Here is a 17,838-nt window from a genome sequence, read left to right as displayed (position 1 = left end):
CAGTGATTTTTCTTTACAGCTTTATTGAGATACAATTCACACCCTGTGAAATTTACCCTCAAAGTGTACAACTTGTCTTTCTCAGCACCCACTGCCCCTACCTATTTCCAGAACATTTTCACTGCTCCAAAAAAGATTAACCCCGTATCTGTCAGCAGTCACATTTCATGCCTGGTGCCCTCCGCTCCTGGCTATTTTCAGCCTCTGAGGATCTGCCTGTTTTGTACATGTCCTGTAAATGGATCACACAGTACACGGGTCCTTCAAAAAGTTCACGGAAAAGTGGGATTGAAGGGTACTGCGGGTCTCCCCGTGGACTTTCTGGAGTGCCTGTGCGTTTGTCCTTTGTGCCGGGCTCCCTCACCGACCACAACGTCTCCGATCACCCCTGCGGTGTGTGTCAGAGCTCCATCCCTCTGATGGCTAAATGGTACTCTGTTCTAGGAACAGACCACGTGTTTATCCCTTCCTCAGCAGACGCACACTTGGGCTGTTTCCATTTGGGGCTGTCATGAATAATGCTGCTATGAACGTTCATGTACAGCTTTTGCGAAGACATGTGTCTTCACTGTTCTTGGGTACACGCCTGGGAGTGGAATCGCTGGGTCACATGGTCACTTGGATCTTTTGAGGAACTGCCAGACCATTTTCCACAGTGACTGCACAATTTCATGCCCCAGCCTGCAATGCACAGGCCTCTAATTTTCCCACCACCTCACCAGCACTTGTTGGTGTCTGTCTTTTTATTTTATCCATCCCAGTGGGAATGATTCTCAATTTACTAATTTAATTTAAGGGTTGTTCCTTTCTGTAGTGGATTGAATGCCCACCCACCTTCATTCAGGCTTAATCCCCACCTGTAACTGTTGAGGGTGGGAAATCCTATTATGGTAATTGAAAGGTGGGGCCTTGAAGAGGTGATTAAGTTGATGGATTAATGGTGGTTGTGGGCGTGGTTCTGAGAGCTTTAAAAGGAGAGGGCATGAGCTGTGCTCTCGCTCTGCTCCTGCCATTTGCCACATGAGACCCTGCTTTGCTGCAGAGCCACCACCAGGAACAAGACTCTCTCCAGATGTGTTCTCTGGACTTTGGACTTCCCAGCCCTTGAAACCATAAGCTATAAATATTGTTTCTTTACAATTACCCAGTTCCAGGTATTTTGTTATAAGCAACAGAGATAGACTAATAAACTTTCTGTAAAAGTAAAGATAACCAACTTTAAACACAGAAAGTAACTGCTCAGAGACATTGTACAGGGGCCCTGCAGGTGTGATGCAGCGTGGGCTTCTCCAACAGAAGCTGGAGTGACGTGAGTGTTTGTCTATTGCGGCTGTTTTCTGACGCAGGCCACAGTTTGGAAGGCATCTTCCTTGTTAATTGCACTGGTTTTAGCCCTGAATGAAGCTTCTCCCTGTGAGCCCATCTCCCCTGTCAGGAACCATGTGGGGCCCCCGCAGCATGCAGATGAACAGAATGCTGCCCTGCAGCCCACCCCCACCAGCTGCCACCGCAGGTTCCACGGGACGCTTTGTGGCAGGTGCTGGGCAGCGCAGGCTGGGAGGGTCATCTGCATAGACGGAGCCAGGACCAACATCCCCATCATGAGGGTGGGCTTCCCCACTTCCTGCCCGCTCTTAGAGGACCTCCAAACTCTGATGTAAATGGCATTTAATAATGATGTTTCACAAAAATATTTACTGACATGGAAAAATCTTCACAGCACAGCATGAAGTAGCATTAACCCGAAACAGTACGTGCTGTGGGGTCCCCTTCTCAAACCAAATGAGACGTGTGCATCAGGGGTGGGTGACACTGAGGGGACACAGACGCAGCGTCTTTGTATTTTCTATCTTATTTTTTGTATTTTCAAAATAGAAAACAATGAACACATCCTGGTTTGAATTCATGACAAAAGAAAACTATGAATGTTATTTTTAAAAGTGTTCAGGCGTCAGCTTGGTTAAGCCATGGCTGAAGGCCTAGGAGGGAGAGACTGAGGTTTCCCAGAAAGAAGGGGTCTGAGTCCAGAAGGCCCGCAGCCTCAGGGCTCTGCCCACCCCCCACCGCAGGGCAGACTCGGACAGTCGGCCGGGCAGTCCGTCTGCACGTGTGCGTGCGCAGAGACACACACACAGACACACACACACACACACACATCCACTCAGACACACGCATGTGTGCACACACACAGACACACGCACGCATGCGTGCACACACACGTACAGACACACACAGACGCACGCACGCGTGCACTCACACCCAGATACGTGAGCGCACACACACACAGACGCACACAAACGCACACACACGTGTGCACAGACGCACGCACGCGTGCACGCACACACGTACACACAGGTGCACACACATCCAGATACGTGCATGCACACACAGACGCATAGACACAGATGCACACAAACGCACACACACGCACACGTTGCACAGAAACACACACAGACGTACGCACGTGTGCACGCACACACACGTACAGACACACACAGATGCAGGCGCACACACACACAGACACACACAGACGCACGCACGCGTGCACGCGCGTGCACACACACATACAGACGCACACAGACGCACACAAACGAACACACACGCACACGTTGCACACACACACAGACGCACGCACGCGTGCACGCACACACGTACAGACACACCAGACGCACGCACGCGTGCATGCACACACACGTAGACACACACAGATGCACGCACGCGTGCATGCACACACACGTACAGACACACACAGACGCACGCACGCGTGCACGCACACCCAGATACGTGCGCGCACACACAGACACATACAGACACACACAGACGCACACAAACGCACACGTTGCACAGACACACACACAGACGCACGCACGCGTGCACGCACACACACGTACAGACACACAGACACACGCACGCGTGCACGCACACCCAGATACGTGTGCGCACACACAGACACAGACACACACAAAAGCACACGTTGCACACACACACAGACGCACACACGCGTGCACGCACACACACGTAGACACATACAGATGCACGCACACACACACATCCAGACACTCAGACACACGCACGTGTGCACACACACACAGACGCACGCACGCACGCGTGCACGCACACACAGACACACACAGATGCACGCACGCGTGCATGCACACACACATACAGACACAGACGCATGCACGCGTGCACGCACACCCAGATACGTGCGCGCACACAGACACATACAGACACACACAGACGCACACAAACGCACACGTTGCACAGACACACACACAGACGCACGCACGCGTGCACGCACACACACGTACAGACAGACACACGCACGCGTGCACGCACACCCAGATACGTGCGCGCGCACACACAGACACATACAGACACACACAGACACAAACGCACACACACGCACACGTTGCACAGACACAGACGCACGCACGCGTGCACGCACATCCAGATATGTGCGCGTACACAGACACATACAGACACACACACAACGCACACACACACTCAGACACGCACACGTGTGCACACACACACAGACGCATGCGTGCACGCACACACACGTACAGACACAGACGCACGCACGCGTGCACGCACATCCAGATGCGCGCGCGCGCGCGCGCGCACACACACACACACCCACCCACCCACCCACCCACACACACACACACAGAGACACGCGCCCCCGCCTCCCTCCTCGTTTCCCCGCCGCTCCGGCCACTCCCGGCCACGCCCCTCCGCGCTGGCCCAGCCCCGGGCCCGCCTCCCGCAGCCCCCGAGGCTCGCCGGGGAGAGGCCGGGGCCCGGCCGCCCACCCGGCCCGCGCGGCGGGGTCGCTCACCCGCGCCGGCCGCACCGTTTCCGCTTGGGCCGGAACCTTGGCCGCCGGCAGCAGCGGGTACCGGACGGCTTTTGCCGGCGTACCGAGGACGACATGGGCCGGGCGGGGACGCCGGAGCGCAGAGCTCAGGGCGGAAGCGGGCTGAGGAGGCGTTCCTCTGAGGGGCGGTGCCGGTAGCGGGTGGGCGGGGTTCCTCGGAGGGGCGGGGCCGAGAGGGGTGGGCGGGTTCTTTGGCGGGGCGGTGCCGAGCGGGTGGGCGGGGTTCCTCTGAGGGGCGGGACAGAGCGGGCGGGGTTCCTTGGAGGGGCGGGGCCGGGCGGGGTGGGCGGGGCCGGGCGGGGTGGGCGGGTTCTTTGGAGGGGCGGGGCCGGTGGCGAGTGGGCGGGGTTCCTCGGAGGGGCGGGGCCGCTCTCGGGACCCGCGGCCCTGCTCTCGGGACCGTCACTAAGCGCCTGCTGCATCCGCGCCCGCCGGGCAGGGTTGCCGCCGCCATGCCCTCGCTCGGGGACCTGGTGCGCGACTGGCACCGGGGCGCGCAGGCCGTGGAGCGCGGGGACTGGGACTGCGCCCTGCGCCTCTTTTCGGGCGTCCCAGAGCCACCCGCCAAGATGTGCTTCAACGTGGGCTGCGTGCACCTGCTGGCCGGGGACCCGGAGGCCGCGCTGCTGGTGAGCCGGGGGGAGACCCCAGCCCTGGGGAAGTCAGGGAGAGTGCGAGCAAGACCCTCCTGCGGGGGTCACCCTCTCCGTGCACACCTGGGGACGGGACCCCTGCCCTTCACCGCATGGTCACGGAAGCGGGGGACGGTGGTTCCCTGGGCTTCCTCCCTACCAGTCACTTGGGAACTGTCCCTCCCAGTGTCCGCCTCAGCGCATACCTGAGACACACCTAAACACAGTGCTCACAGAGGAGGGCGAGACAATACCTGACAGGGCTCAGCGGGTCAGGCGAGGGGGGTGCCTGTCCCCTAAGGTGAAGGTATTGGGGGAATTCAGCAGACACCTGTGGTCATAGCAAGGGGACAAGGCCCGTCCCCCAGATCTGAGCCCTCACCTGTCTTCCAGCCTGCTTCCACAAACAGAAGCGAGCACTTGGGTGCCCAGGGCACTCACCTGCTGCTGAGGCAGAGCCGCCCTCTGCCTCTCTGTGGGTCCCTGCGCATCAGAGTGGTGCGTGTTCCCGGATGCACAACAAAGCCAGCAGCACCCTGCCCACCACTTGGCCGAGCACCCCCACAGAAGCACCCAGGTCCCTACAGGTGTTGGGACAATCATGATAGCTGCCTGGAACACCACGCAGATGAAAAGAGGACTGAACATTGCAGGAGAGTATCAATGTCAGTGTCATGAGAAATGTAACCACGGGGGGACCTGGACAAAGCATTCCAGACCCCACTCTATCATTTCTTACATCTGCATATGAATCTACAATTATCTCATAACGATTTCAGTTTTAAAAAGTTACCTGAGAAAGGGAATCTAATCACTGGTCACCAGGTGGTTCAACGTGAGTCACGGGTGTAGGGTGACTCGGTCACCACTTACAAACTGATCTAACTAGAGAGGGCATAGGAAGAGAGCGGTGCTAAGTCAATAAGGTAAGCAGAAACAGCACAGGCAGATTAGGTGGAAATATGGAAATTTAGAAAGCAGGTGGAACAGTTCAACGTGGCCAGGTTTGTTCCAGTGAGACCACAACACCCGCGCTATTGCCCTATTTAACTGATGGCTGCTGTCCCTGTTGTTTCTGCATCTGGTTTAAGGAAGAGCCGTGTGTGCACACAGATAAGCCCATCATACTGAAGCTTTGTGTTGTTCCTTCTGATTGCCATACATATCTAGTGTGTCATTTTGTATGAACTACAGAAAAAAGGATTTTGAAAAGACGAAAATCTTGCATATCCCCCTCCGCCTCAGGTGACTGTTACTGGGGCATTTCCTTCTAGCATCTCTCCTTGTTCTCATGGTAAACAAATTGACTTCCGACACCACCTTGACTGGATCTGAGTCTGTTGTGACACACCCTAGGCTGCTCAGGTCAATTTAGGTTTTGGCAGCAAAGAAATCTGATCTGGGACACACCTGGGCAGGTGCAGGAGGGGCCCAAGGGGCTCTCATGGGGCTGATGGAATTCTATGGCTTGTCACTGGTCAGGCTGCATCTATGACACTCGGTGACCAGGTTATGGACCTTGGCATCCCATGGGCATTTTTTTCCCCAGGCATTTGACCAAGCAGTGACTAAGGACGCCTGCATGGCTGTCAGCTTCTTCCAGCGAGGGGTGGCCAACTCCCAGCTGGAGCGGTGAGCACAGGGCCGCCTTGTTCCTCCTCAGACGGCCCTTTGTCTCTGCACAGCGCAGTCTCGTATTCCCACCCCCTCCTCTCTCCCTGCCTGGGCGAGGACACTGTGGTCACGTGAGCCAAACGCAGAGCAGAGCCCCACCGTGGCCCTTGCGTCTGCTGAGACTCTTGGGCACTTTCTCGGGCACCCCTGGTTCGCTGCTCACCACGTCTCCATAGTAGCAGGGACGGTGCGATTATGCCCACTGTGCTGCCGGGAAACGAGGGCAGGGCTGGACGCGCGTCTCTGGAGCCTCGCTGCCCACCGGGCTCTCTGCACCGTGGCCTTCCTAGACTGTCAGGGCTGGCCTCTGTGCCTGACTCTCTCTCTGACTCCCAAGATGAGCCCCAGAGGGCAGCTCTGGGGACAACCTCACCCTCTGATCAGCCCAGCAAGCCTGCCTGGGGAGGTGGGTGGGGGAGCTCCCAGCAAGACGTGGAAGGAAGCTCAGAGTTTGGAGGGGGAGGACCCCACAGGGGCACGGGGAGCGCTGAGAAGTGGGTGGGAAATGCCCAGGGCACTCTGTGTGACTCGGAAGAGGTCAGGGTGCAGACGCAGGCAGGGGAGGTGGGGTGCCCAGGAAGGTGAATCAGAGCTGGGCAATAAACTCAAACCCCAGCAGGCGGTGCCCCCACCAGCTCAGCACGTTTGTGTATTGACCCCTTGACCCATTTGTCTGGACCCAAGTGCTAAGTGCTAAGACCTGGGTGACCACAACTGACTTCGAAGTGGTTCTCCCTGGAGCAGGGGGTGAGGTATGGAGGGGCGAGAAGGCCGGGGCAGGGCTGGGCACCCCTGAGCCATCCCTCGGCCAGCCTGGCCCCTTTTCCTGCTACCCACAGGTTCCAGGAGGCCCTGTCCGACTTCCAGCTGGCCCTGGCACAGCTGAGGGGCAACAGTGCCATCGACTATACACAGCTGGGCCTGCGGTTCAAGCTACAAGCCTGGGAGGTGAGTGGATACAGGGCTCTTGTGGGCTGCTGGCTGCCGGGGGCGGCTGTCTGCAGGCAATGTCACCATCTCAGGTGGCGCTGTGTGGACTGAGATGCTCCCTTCTGGCCAAAGGCTGTTGGTTCCCCAAAATCCCCTCTGGCTACTCCTTTGCCCCGAGGAGGCCTATGGCGGCAGTGGAGGTGGGAGGACCTTTTTCTGCCCTTGCGGGCTAGCAGGGGTTCCACCCAGGAGCAGGAGGTGGGGTAGGGAGCAGGGCAGGTGGATGTCCCCACCCTCGGTTCTGTGCTTTGTTCTGCTTGGCCCTGTGCCCACTGCCTGGAACAGTGTTGGCACAGAGGGAGGGGCATTGGGAGGACCCCCCTTACTTCTGGAAACTCACTGCCCTGCAGCCTTCTTGGAACAGCAGGTGTGGCAATAAATGAGTCATGGGGAAAACTCTGGGTGTGGGCCCACCTGGCCCACCTGGCCCAGGTGCACTGGACGGTGCAGGGTGGGGGTGGGGGTTGGCTCAGACGTGACCTCTACCCGGCCCCACCACAGGATCTCCAGAGGACAGCCACTGGCTGTGGGTGACAGGCCGTGGGATCAGAGGAGCATGGGAAGGGCTGGGTTGGTTTCTCTCCTTGAAATAAAGCCACACTGGGAGGGCACTTGCGCCTCCCCTCCCCCCACAGCAGCTGAGGGTTGGATGGGAAGGGTGAGTTCCCAGGAGCACCAGTGTGACTTTGCATGTCACCAGTGCTGTGGGACAGCACTAACCCAAATCAACCTGTCCATGAAAATGCCTTTCTCACCGGGTTGGGGTGGGGAGTGTCCTGAGTGCTCCCTGGACCCCAGCAGGGACCCTCAGGGGAGTGGGACGCAGTGGCACACAGGAGAGACTGCGGCCAGAGGCAGATGGGGTGACACCACCCAGGGATGCTTCTAAAGAGAGATCAGCTTCTGATGGCCCCAGAAGTAAAGAGCCCAAAGCAATGGATGGCCCCAGTTGGGGTCTGGAGGGCAAGATGGGCATAGGAACGTTACCATTCCAACTGCCCACAACTGCTCCAGGCCGGCCACAGGTGGCCTGGTCCCTGCTCACAGCCCCCCATCAGCTGGACACCCAGAGGAGCCCTCAGCTGCTGTGGCTGGGGAGCCCAGGTGTGGGTCCAGGGGAGGGACCTGGTGTGGAACCTGGCCCCTGCCATCACCTCGGTCCTCACCCTAGATACTGTACAATGTGGCGTCAGCGCAGTGCCGGCTGGGGCTCTGGACAGAGGCTGCCAACAGCCTTCTGGAGGCCATCTCCAAGTGTCCAGAGGGGGCTGGGGACGGCCTGCACGCTTCCCTGGACCAAGTGCAGGTGAGGGGTGCTGGCCCAGGTTGGGGTGCCAGGCCGTACCCTGCAGTTTGGGGTTCATGTCTGTACCTCCACCCCTGAAGGCCCACTGCATGAGATGAAGAAGCTCCCAGAGGGAGGTGGCCCAAGTGCCCAGATGTGGGGGCCGGGCAGGGAGTTCCCATGGCCTATGGGAAGTGGGTGGGAGCCCCTGGTGGCCCTTTCTGCTCTGAGCTCAGGGGCTCCTGCGGTTGCAGGCCTGGTTGGTCCAGGTTTGCATCAGCTGGACAACCACCCCCTCCAGAAACAGGGCGCCCTGCAGCCGCGGCAGGTCCCCAGGGGAGAGGTCTTCCGGCCACGCAGGCAGCACCTGGAGCACCTGGAGCCCATGGATTTCCTGGGCAGGGCCAAGGTAAAAGGGTGGGCAGTTTTGGTGCCCAGCAGGCCTGTGCTGAGCCTGGCTTCTCTGAGCACTCAGTTGTGTTCACAGACCACGTGCGGCTGGTTAGGGTCGTTTTAAAGCCTTGGTGGGTAGAAGGTGAGCACAAGACCCACCTCAAAGTGGCTCCAGGGTTGGGGCACGGTGTCCCCAGATGGGGCTATGGGGCTGGATGTGGAACCTACCAGAACCAGCTGCAGCGCAGCGGCTCAGGCCCTCCTGACAAGGACGCTGTGGTGGTGCTGCCCCACGACTCAACTGTCGCCATGTACTCCTGTGTCTCTGTGTCTCTGCACCTTCCTGTGTCTCTGTGTCTCTGCACCTCCCTGTGTCTCTGCACCTCCTGTGTCTCTGTGTCTCTGCACCTCCCTGTGTCTCTGTGTCTCTGCACCTCCCTGTGTCTCTGTGTCTCTGCACCTCCCTGTGTCTCTGTGTCTCTGCACCTCCCTGTGACTCTGTGTCTCTGCACCTCCCTGTGTCTCTGTGTCTCTGCACCTCCCTGTGTCTCTGTGTCTCTGCACCTCCCTGTGTCTCTGTGTCTCTGCACCTCCCTGTGTCTCTGTGTCTCTGCATCTCCCTGTGTCTCTGCATCTCCCTGTGTCTGTGTCTCTGAATGTCTCTGCCTCTCTGTCACAGTTAGTGAGGTCCCAGGGAGGGTGGCAGTTGGCCGGCCTCGGCCACATCACGTCCACCCCAGGCAGCACCACCAAAATCACAGAGTGTGGGTATCTGTTTCCCCCAAGGCAGGGTGTGGAATGCAGGAAGTAGCCACTCCCCATGTGCAGGACAAGGCCACCTAGGATTTGCCCTGTGGCCCTTGCGCTGGCGGTACATCCCGTGATCACCTGCCACAGGCTCATTCATGCCTGAGGGGCGGGCAAGGGCATGTGCTGTGAGGGGCGTCTCCTGGGGGGCCGGGGCTGGTGGAGAAGGGCTCGGAGCTGCCTGAGTGCATCAATTTAGAGTCTGCTTATCACAGTAGACCTTGTAAGAAACAAAAATACTTTAAAAGTTGTACTAAAAATAAGCTACAGTGATCAGCATGGTGTCTTCCCTTGTCAAGCATGTCCCACTGTGGTGGTCCAGCAGTGCTGGAGACTTGGAGGTGCAGGGCAGGCAGTGTGGGCTGGGAGCAGCGGACCTCACAGGGACCCCTGACCCAGCCACCCCTGTTGTCCCCACCAGGTAGTGGCCTCCACCACCCCTGACGACTGGCGCTCAGGCTCCCAGCCTGGGCAGCTGCAGGTGAGTGGGTGGTCATCCGGTGAGCCTGGGCTTGTCCTTGCCTGGCTTTGCAGGACCCTCCATTGCTGAGGCAAGAAGATGCTGCAGGAGCTCTGAACCTCCTTGGGCTCTGTGTCCTCTCCCTGGGGACCCCAAAATCTCCTCCGATGGAAGTTGATGGGGGTGGACGTCCTATCCGGTGTGTGGTCCTGTAAAGATCACAGTCTTTTCCTGGTCCTCTCTCAAGGACTGGGGGGGAGACAGGATGTGCCTGTGTGGCCCCCACATTCTCGAGCAGAGCAAGGTTGTCACTGTGCCCACAGGGACAGGGAGCAGATGGTGAAGCCAGCTCCAGGACTGCGGCACGGTAGGAAGCGGCTTGTCCTGGGTGTGGATGTCCCTCTCCTGCCCGGCAAAGCCTGTGTGAGGCCCAGATTCCAGCCAATGGGGCCGCCAGGACTGGGGGCCCTCGAGGTCTCACAGGGTGTGGGAAACAGCCCAAGGCCCAGAACCCTGGGCCAGGAGCTACCTCCACGCCCACCTGCCCCCTGCTTCCGCGCTCACCCCTCATCTCAGCCCACCTTTCGTGGGACCCACTGGACCAGGCTGTGGGAGGACGGTTGGGCAAGCCTTGAAAATGAGGGGGCCTCCCTCCTCCCCCCAGGGCCCGATTTGTAGACCCCCAAAGAACCAGGGCCCAGCACGGCCCCTTCAATGCAGAGACAGAGGTTGGCTCTGACCAGGCAGGGCAGGCCGACCACGGTGCACCAGTCTCCTGCCATGAGCCGGTGAGGGACCTGGGCCCCAGGGCGGGGTGGGCGGTCTCGCTGCCCACTGGGTACAGAGCTTCCTCCACCAGGATGGGTGTGGCAGGAGTCAGCACAGTGACCCAACCCGGGGTTCGGGGGGGTCGGGGATCAGCACAGACAGGCCCACCACAGGGCCCAGTGGTCCTCATCCTCTCCACTAGGCACTCAGAGGGGCGGGCTGTGCGCGCAGACCTGAGGGGCTCAGGGCACCCCTGGACATCAGGGTGGGTGTCCAGCAGAGACACACATATCTCATCAGCTATGCCAGGTCTGCCCTGAGGCCCGACAGTCACAGCCCCTCCCCCCCACTCTGGGTGTGAGTGACCACGAGTGATGGAGCCTGGGGACAGGACAGGAGGCAGAGACAGCCCTGGAGGGGCCTCCTGAGGGCTCCTGCCCACCCACCCCCGCAGTCATCCTTCCTGGACACGGGGACGCCCGAGCTGGAGCCTGGGTGCGGGGGGGGGGGGCTGTCCATGCAGTGCCGGGAGGCAGGAGCTGGGGGACGTGGTGGGTGCAGGGGGTACGGAGAAGGCACCGACATCTAACGTTCGGTTTACTACAGGACACAAAAAAGAGACAGTCAGCTTCGCCTTCTCTGTCACTGGCGTCCCATCAATTCCAGTTCAGCCACCCAGCCTCCGTAGAAGCGGCAGTGCCCGTACAACTGCGCGTGGCCGAGCTGCACGGGGCGTTCACTGAGTTCACATGTCGGGTTTTGAGCACCTGATGTCCCTGACATAAGGGTGACTCTGTCCAAGTGACCTTAAGTGGCCTGGTGAATCTAATCGATTAAAATCTAAACACTTCATTCACAAACTTACAATCAGGGCCTACGTCAGCTGCTGAGCCACACCTGGGACACCCCCATGGGCGTGCCACTCACTGAGTGCTCAACTTGGGGTTAAAGGTTAAAGTTGAGCTGACGCAGTGGTTGGTCCTGAGCCTCCTGGGGTCACTGGGGAGCCCACCACCTGGAGCTGCTGCCTTGTGGTGGGCCTGGGGAAAGGCCTGGAGGGACAGTGGGCTTGTGGTGGGTGCCCCGAATTAATCCACCTCCCAACATGGGTGGGTTGTGCCTTCTGCCCAGCCCCTGGTGGCTCACAGGCCACACCTCACCACAGGCTCTGCTGGGACAGCACCCAGGCAGCACCCGGACTCGGGCTCCTGACAAGCCCCAGGTGGGAGAAGTTGCCACCCCAAGGCTGGATCCCCCCACACCCCCAGCCTGTGTCTTCCCTTGCAGGGGCCCTGCGTGGAGCAAGCTGGCAGCCAGGCTCCTCCGTCCCCAGGTAGGGAGTCCGGAGCGGTGGGTAGGGCAGCTGAGGAAAGAGCCCCTGGCGGGCGTCTGGGGGGCTGGGACACAGTTCGGGGAGCCACTGCTCCTGCTGTGGGGTCCACGGCAGCGTGAGTCCCTGCTCCATCCCACAGGGCCGCTGGCAGCGGGGGGGCCTGGCCCTGGCCTCTCTGAGGAGCCCGTGGGAGCTGGGGTAAGAGGCGCTGGCTCTGTGGCCCCCACCCCACCTGTCAGCCATTCCCCAGGGAGGGGGCGCCCAAGGCCAGGCCAGTCCCTCAGCCCTTCCCACACTGATCAGCCTCTACCCTCACCCTTTGGACCCGAAGCCCACTCTGGCCTGGCCCTGGGCCTCAGAGGCCATCCACCCACCTTCTGCCTGGCCCAGGGAGCAGCTGTGGGGGACCCTGGGTCCTGTGTGGTTGTCACCGTGCAGTGCGCCTTCACCGTGGCCCTGAAGGCCCCAAGAGGAGCTGACCTCTCCAGCCTGCGGGCCCTGCTGGCCCAGGCCCTCCCTCACCAGGCGCAGCTTGGGCAGCTCAGGTAGGCCAGAAAGAAAGCCCCTGCCTGCTGCTGAGCTAGGCACCTCTGAGGCCCACGGTGGAGACCAATGCCACGGCCTCCCTGGCCCCAAGTCAGCTGCTGGGAGGGGGGCTGGGCACATCGGAGGTGAGAGGTCACGACCCACCCTGCAGCACCCCCAGGTGGAGGCCGCCTCGTGGCCCACCCTCAGGACTCCTTTTGCAGTTACCGAGCCCCAGGTGACAGCGGGCCCTGGATCCCCATTCCTGGGGAAGAGTCGCTGCAGCGGATGTGGCGGAATGTGACTGCTGGCCCCAGGGGGCTGCAGCTCCAGTGCCAGGTGGGCCCAGGGGAGCACGGGATCCGATCAGGGCAGCCGAGGGGTGGGGGAGGTGCTCCTCCCGTGTCGGGCCTGCCCTGCAGCCCACCCTCTTGCGGCAGGGGGCCGGGGGCCGGCCTGTGCTCTACCAGGTGGTGGCACAGCACAGCTACTCAGCCCAGGGGCCCGAGGACCTGGACTTCCAGCAGGGGGACACCGTGGATGTCCTGTGTGAAGGTAGCTCAGGCGCAGGGCCATCCGGGGTGTAAGGGCCGCCTGGGGCCCAGCAGAGGCCGTGAGCAGACACTTTCCCCCGTGCAGTGGACGAGGCGTGGCTGGAGGGCCACCATGATGGCCGCATCGGCATCTTTCCTAAGTGCTTTGTGGTCCCAGCAGCGGGCACGTGTGAGGAGCCCCTGCTCGCCCCCCGGCCGCAGCAGGGAGATCAGCCTGGGAAGTCCTGTGCAAAGAGGTTTTAATAAATACAACACCCCACCATGGTGTGGTCCGTATTCTGGGCTTGCCGACTGAGAGGGGCCTGGTGGGGCTTCCCAGAGGGGGTGAGAGGTGGGGGCTGGCCCAGGGTAAGTCACAGTCCCTGGCCTCTGCCCCTCCAGTCAGGTAATAGTGGGGCTCGGCGGCCCCCCACCTTTCCTCTGGGCCTCCTCCTGAGGCTCGGCCGGCTCCTGGAGACCCCAGTCTCCACTGCCAGCCCTTCCCGGGGCCACGCCTCTTCTTATGCAGCAGTCACACCCTGTGCCCAGGCTCCACACCAGCCTCTGTGATCACACAGCCTTGGAATCCTGCTGGGTCCTGGTGGCTGGTGTTTGTGCAGAAAGGCACCTGCTGCCCAGGAGGTGCAGTGGAGAGAGGCCCAGGGGCATCGGGATGGGGAGGCCACAGTGGGAGCCATGCCCTGTCTCCGTGACTCATGCGACCCTAACAGCAGAGCGGGGCCAGGGGCATCCAGGAGGTGGTTCTGACTGTGGGGCCAGAGCCCACAGAACAGGGCTCTGCAGGGCTCAAGGGCTCAGGATCGCTGTGGCGTGTGGGACAGAGCAACCCCGCTGGGCTATGGGGGCTGGGTCCCTGCCTAGCCCTGGGGCCCGAGGATCCAGACCGTGGCAGTCCCGAGAATGGCCAAGAGGGTCAGCACCACAAACACGACTCTGGCCACCCAGGTGCCATAGCTCTCTGCCCGCCACTGGGCCGGCTCCTCGGCCGGGATCATGCCAGTCAGATTCAGCATGTAGCCCAGTGTCCAGCCAATGTCAGTGCCACCAACCTGTGAGACACACGGGCCGCTCAGGGCTACAGCGTGGTTGCCCTGGAGCCCTGGCCCACCCTTGCCTGGTGGCTGGCGAGGCAGTCACCTGCTGCCGGAACTCGATGCTGGGCCAGGTGTCCTCGGTGAACCCGTAGCCCTCGAGCAGGAGCGTGAGGATGTACAGGCCCGAGGCACAGTAGTCACGCAGCCAGCGGTGCTCCCCGGGGTAGCTGGCCTCCACCTGGGCCCAAGAGGCCAAGGGCTGGTGAGGGCCCCAGGACCCCTCCCTGAAAACACCTCCAGACAGCAGGAGGAAGGTGCTGGGCAGTGGGCAGAATGCTCTTCCACTGTCCTGTGGGACCGGCCCCATCTCGTAGCCAACCGGAGGCCCATCCTACCTGGGGTCATGACCCTGGGCCTCCCACCTGTAACAGGATGGCCACGGGGCTGTCCTCCCTTCCCACGGCTCCCCCTAAACCCTGCTGGCCACGCTGCCCAGATGGGGTTCCACCTTTAAGTCCCTGCCCAGGGAAGCCCTGCACGTCGGGAGGCCCTCAGAGGCCCCGCCTGCCCACAGCTGCAGCATGGGGAGCCCGGGCGCGCCCCAGGCACCACCCACCAGCTTCCAGGGCCTCTGGCAGAACTCCCAGATGGTGGCATTGACGGTGCCCAGCGGCTGCCCGGCGGTGAGGTTCAGGAAGTGGAAGGTGTAGTAGAAGTTGGAAAAGGCCTGGCGGGGAGGGGCCTGCACTGGGGGTCGTGCCCAGCCACACCCGGCGGTCAGAGGGGGTCCCAGGACAAGCTGGGTCAGGTCCCCACCCCTCCCCAAAAGCCAACGAGAGCTCCCCCTGCGCCCACTGGGGTCAGATGGGCATCTGGGGCCCCTGAAGGGAGCCAGGACACTGGGCAGAGGCTGTGGGGGTGCTCACGTAGAACTGGCCCTGCAGCGGGGGCTGATAGACCCCGTCAAAGGCACAGTCTCCTCGGCCTGTGCAGCTGGAGAAGTTGAAGAGTTCCCAGATGGCTGTGATGCAGGCCCCAGGGTTGCCCGTCCCTTCAACCGTGAGGTTCTGGGTGAGGTTCAGGGGGGCCGTGGTGTGGACACAGGGTGACTCGTACAGGGAGGCCAGAGACAGCGTGGCCTGGTAGCCACTGTGGTAGCATGGGTGGCGGACCAGGACGGCTGGGCTGCTCTGCAAGGGGCAGAGGGGCCTGAGCGCAGCCCACAGCCCACAGGCCACCCGCGCCCTCCTCCCACGGGGCCAGCCTGACCTGCACCAGCCGGGCCAGGAGCCTGCCCAGCATCTGGTCACGCCCAAAGCAGAGGTAGCTGTGAGTGTAGACGCTGTAGTCAAATCCGTAGAGGCGGAAGGTGGCCTGGGTGCTCTCGTCCCGGATGGGGCCCGCGGGCACGAAGGTGATCTGGGTGGAGGCCCCCCCCATGTCCAGGGCGCCCACCAGCGTCTGCTGCGGCGTCTGGATCCATCCTCCAGAGAAGGAGTACTGACCCCAAACGGGGCACTCAGCCCGGGCAGCCATGCTGACCCCACCCCCAGGCCCCAGCTCCCGCCCTGGGCTGCCTGTGGCACCTTGACCAGCATTCCCAGGACGTAGTTGACAGTGATCCAACCAAAGGCACCTTCATCCCGCCCCGTCAGGAGCTCAGCACCCTGGAAATCCACCGGAGACTGGCCCAGGACCTGGCTGACCGCTGCAAAGATGTCCCGTGCCTGAGAGCTGTTCTTCTGGCTGGGCAGAGAGGACCGGGGGCTGAGCTGGCTAGAAGCCCCTGCTCTGCCCCAGTTGTCGAGACCACAGCTGTCCCGGCTGCTTCTCACGGACACACCAGGTCCGTGCCCCCTCACCTGAGCAGCCTCATGCCCGCTGTGGCACCCAGGAACGCCGGCGTCTCCCGGTGCTGGGCCTCTGGGATCAGGGCCAGCGCCTCCTCCAGGCAGGCCTGCAGGCTCTCGCCAGCCCGAGCAGGATCCGAGGCGTAGGAAGAGATTCCAGGCCCTGAGACACAGCACCCAGGACAAGGCCCCAGGCCCTGAGACACAGCACCCAGGACAAGGCTCCAGGCCCTGCAGGCCAGTGGGCTGAACGATGGCCCCGTGTCCTGACCCCCGGAGCCCGTGACTGTGAGACCTCATTTGGAAAAAGGGTCTTCCCAGGTGTAATTAAGTTCAGGCTTTTGGGATGAGTCAGCCCGGGTCACCCCATGGGCCCTCAGTCCAATGACCAGTGTTCTTTTAAGAGAAGGAGCGGGAGATTTGAGACGCGGAGGAGAGGACACATGAAGGCAGAGGCCGAGGCCGGGCGGTGTGGCCGCACGGAGGAGCCCCCAGAGCTACCGAGGGCCCTCACGTGGGGTCTGTGGCGGGAGCCACACCTCGATTTGGGGATTCTGACCTCTAACACTGTGAGAAACAAATTGCTACCTAAGCTCCCCAGGTTGCAGAACTTTGCTACTGGAGCCCCCGGGAGGTGGATGTGGGGGGCCAGCTTTTCACCTGTCGCCCTGCACTAGCTGCCTCTGCCATCAGCACCACGCGGTGCCAGGGTGTGGGGGGCACTGGAGGGTCGGGCCGAGGGGACAGACCTGTGCACACGCACGCAGGCTGGCAGTGAGACATCAGGAAGCAGACCGGACAGGGGTCGGTGCCATCAGGCTCAGGTGAGTCACGTCCTCTCTCCAAGCCCTTTTCCTCTGGTCTGACTCGTGGATGTGCCCGGGGAGGGACGTGCCGCTGGCAGCACAGGGTCCCTCCAGCCTGCGCCACCTCCTGACCCGCCACCCACTGGCCGAGCTGCCCACTGACCTTCCACCTGGCAGACCAGGGCCTGGCTGACCACGCCTGTGTCGTTCTCCTTGTCCGCAGGCCACTGATAGACGAAGAGTGACGTGTGGGAGGAGCCAGCATCGAACACGATCCCGAACTGGGGGCGACGCTGGGGTTAGGAGGCCGTGGGGGCTGCTGCCCTGGCCAGCCCAGCCCAGCCTCCCCTCGGGGTTCTGGGGGCGCACCTTGGTGTCTGCGGGCAAGAGGACAGTGGTGGCCTCCACCAGGATGAGCACCAGCGCTGTGAGGCCCGAAGCCACTGCAGCCCCCAGCAGGGCCATGGAGACCCGCTCCTTCCAGGACCGCCTCATGGCAGGGCGGGGCGGGGGCGCCTGTGGTGGGCGGCAGCGGACACCAGACTCCATCTGCTGGCCCTACCCCAGCCCTCCAGACGCAGGGGCTCGGACAGCCCCCTGGGCCAGGTCAACAGCTGGGAGACCCACGGGGGCAGGGCCAGAGACCGGGCCCCGAGCCAGGACTGCCCAGGGTGCCAAGGGTGTCAGAGGGGCCCGTGGGGACACACAGCCCTGATGGGGGTCCTGAAAAGGAAGGCTCCCTCCATTTTTATTCCAGTATCCGGACAGTATAGAGATGGAACCCTGGACCTTGGTGTTATCAATTCCACACTCCAACCAACTAACTGAGCTAATGGGCCAGCCCTTG

At 61.6% G+C, this 17,838-nt stretch overlaps 1 protein-coding gene across 1 annotated transcript; it reads right to left on the bottom strand.

Moving 5' to 3' along the window:
• Positions 1–14,158: 14,158 nt before the first annotated feature.
• On the bottom strand, positions 14,159–17,486 carry ENTPD8 (ectonucleoside triphosphate diphosphohydrolase 8). Its single transcript, XM_063082552.1, has 9 exons — positions 17,361–17,486; positions 17,155–17,272; positions 16,198–16,348; positions 15,922–16,081; positions 15,605–15,835; positions 15,262–15,525; positions 14,952–15,062; positions 14,439–14,573; positions 14,159–14,350 (listed from the first exon to the last, which is right to left on the bottom strand). Exons 1-9 carry the CDS (start codon positions 17,484–17,486, stop codon positions 14,159–14,161), a joined length of 1,488 nt encoding a protein of 495 aa, XP_062938622.1.
• Positions 17,487–17,838: the final 352 nt, after the last annotated feature.

This window comes from Cynocephalus volans, chromosome 17 (assembly GCF_027409185.1).
Source record: "Cynocephalus volans isolate mCynVol1 chromosome 17, mCynVol1.pri, whole genome shotgun sequence".
NCBI lineage: Eukaryota > Metazoa > Chordata > Mammalia > Dermoptera > Cynocephalidae > Cynocephalus > Cynocephalus volans.
Note: the sequence above shows the minus strand (reverse complement) of the source record. Positions and strands in the feature narration are given on the sequence as shown.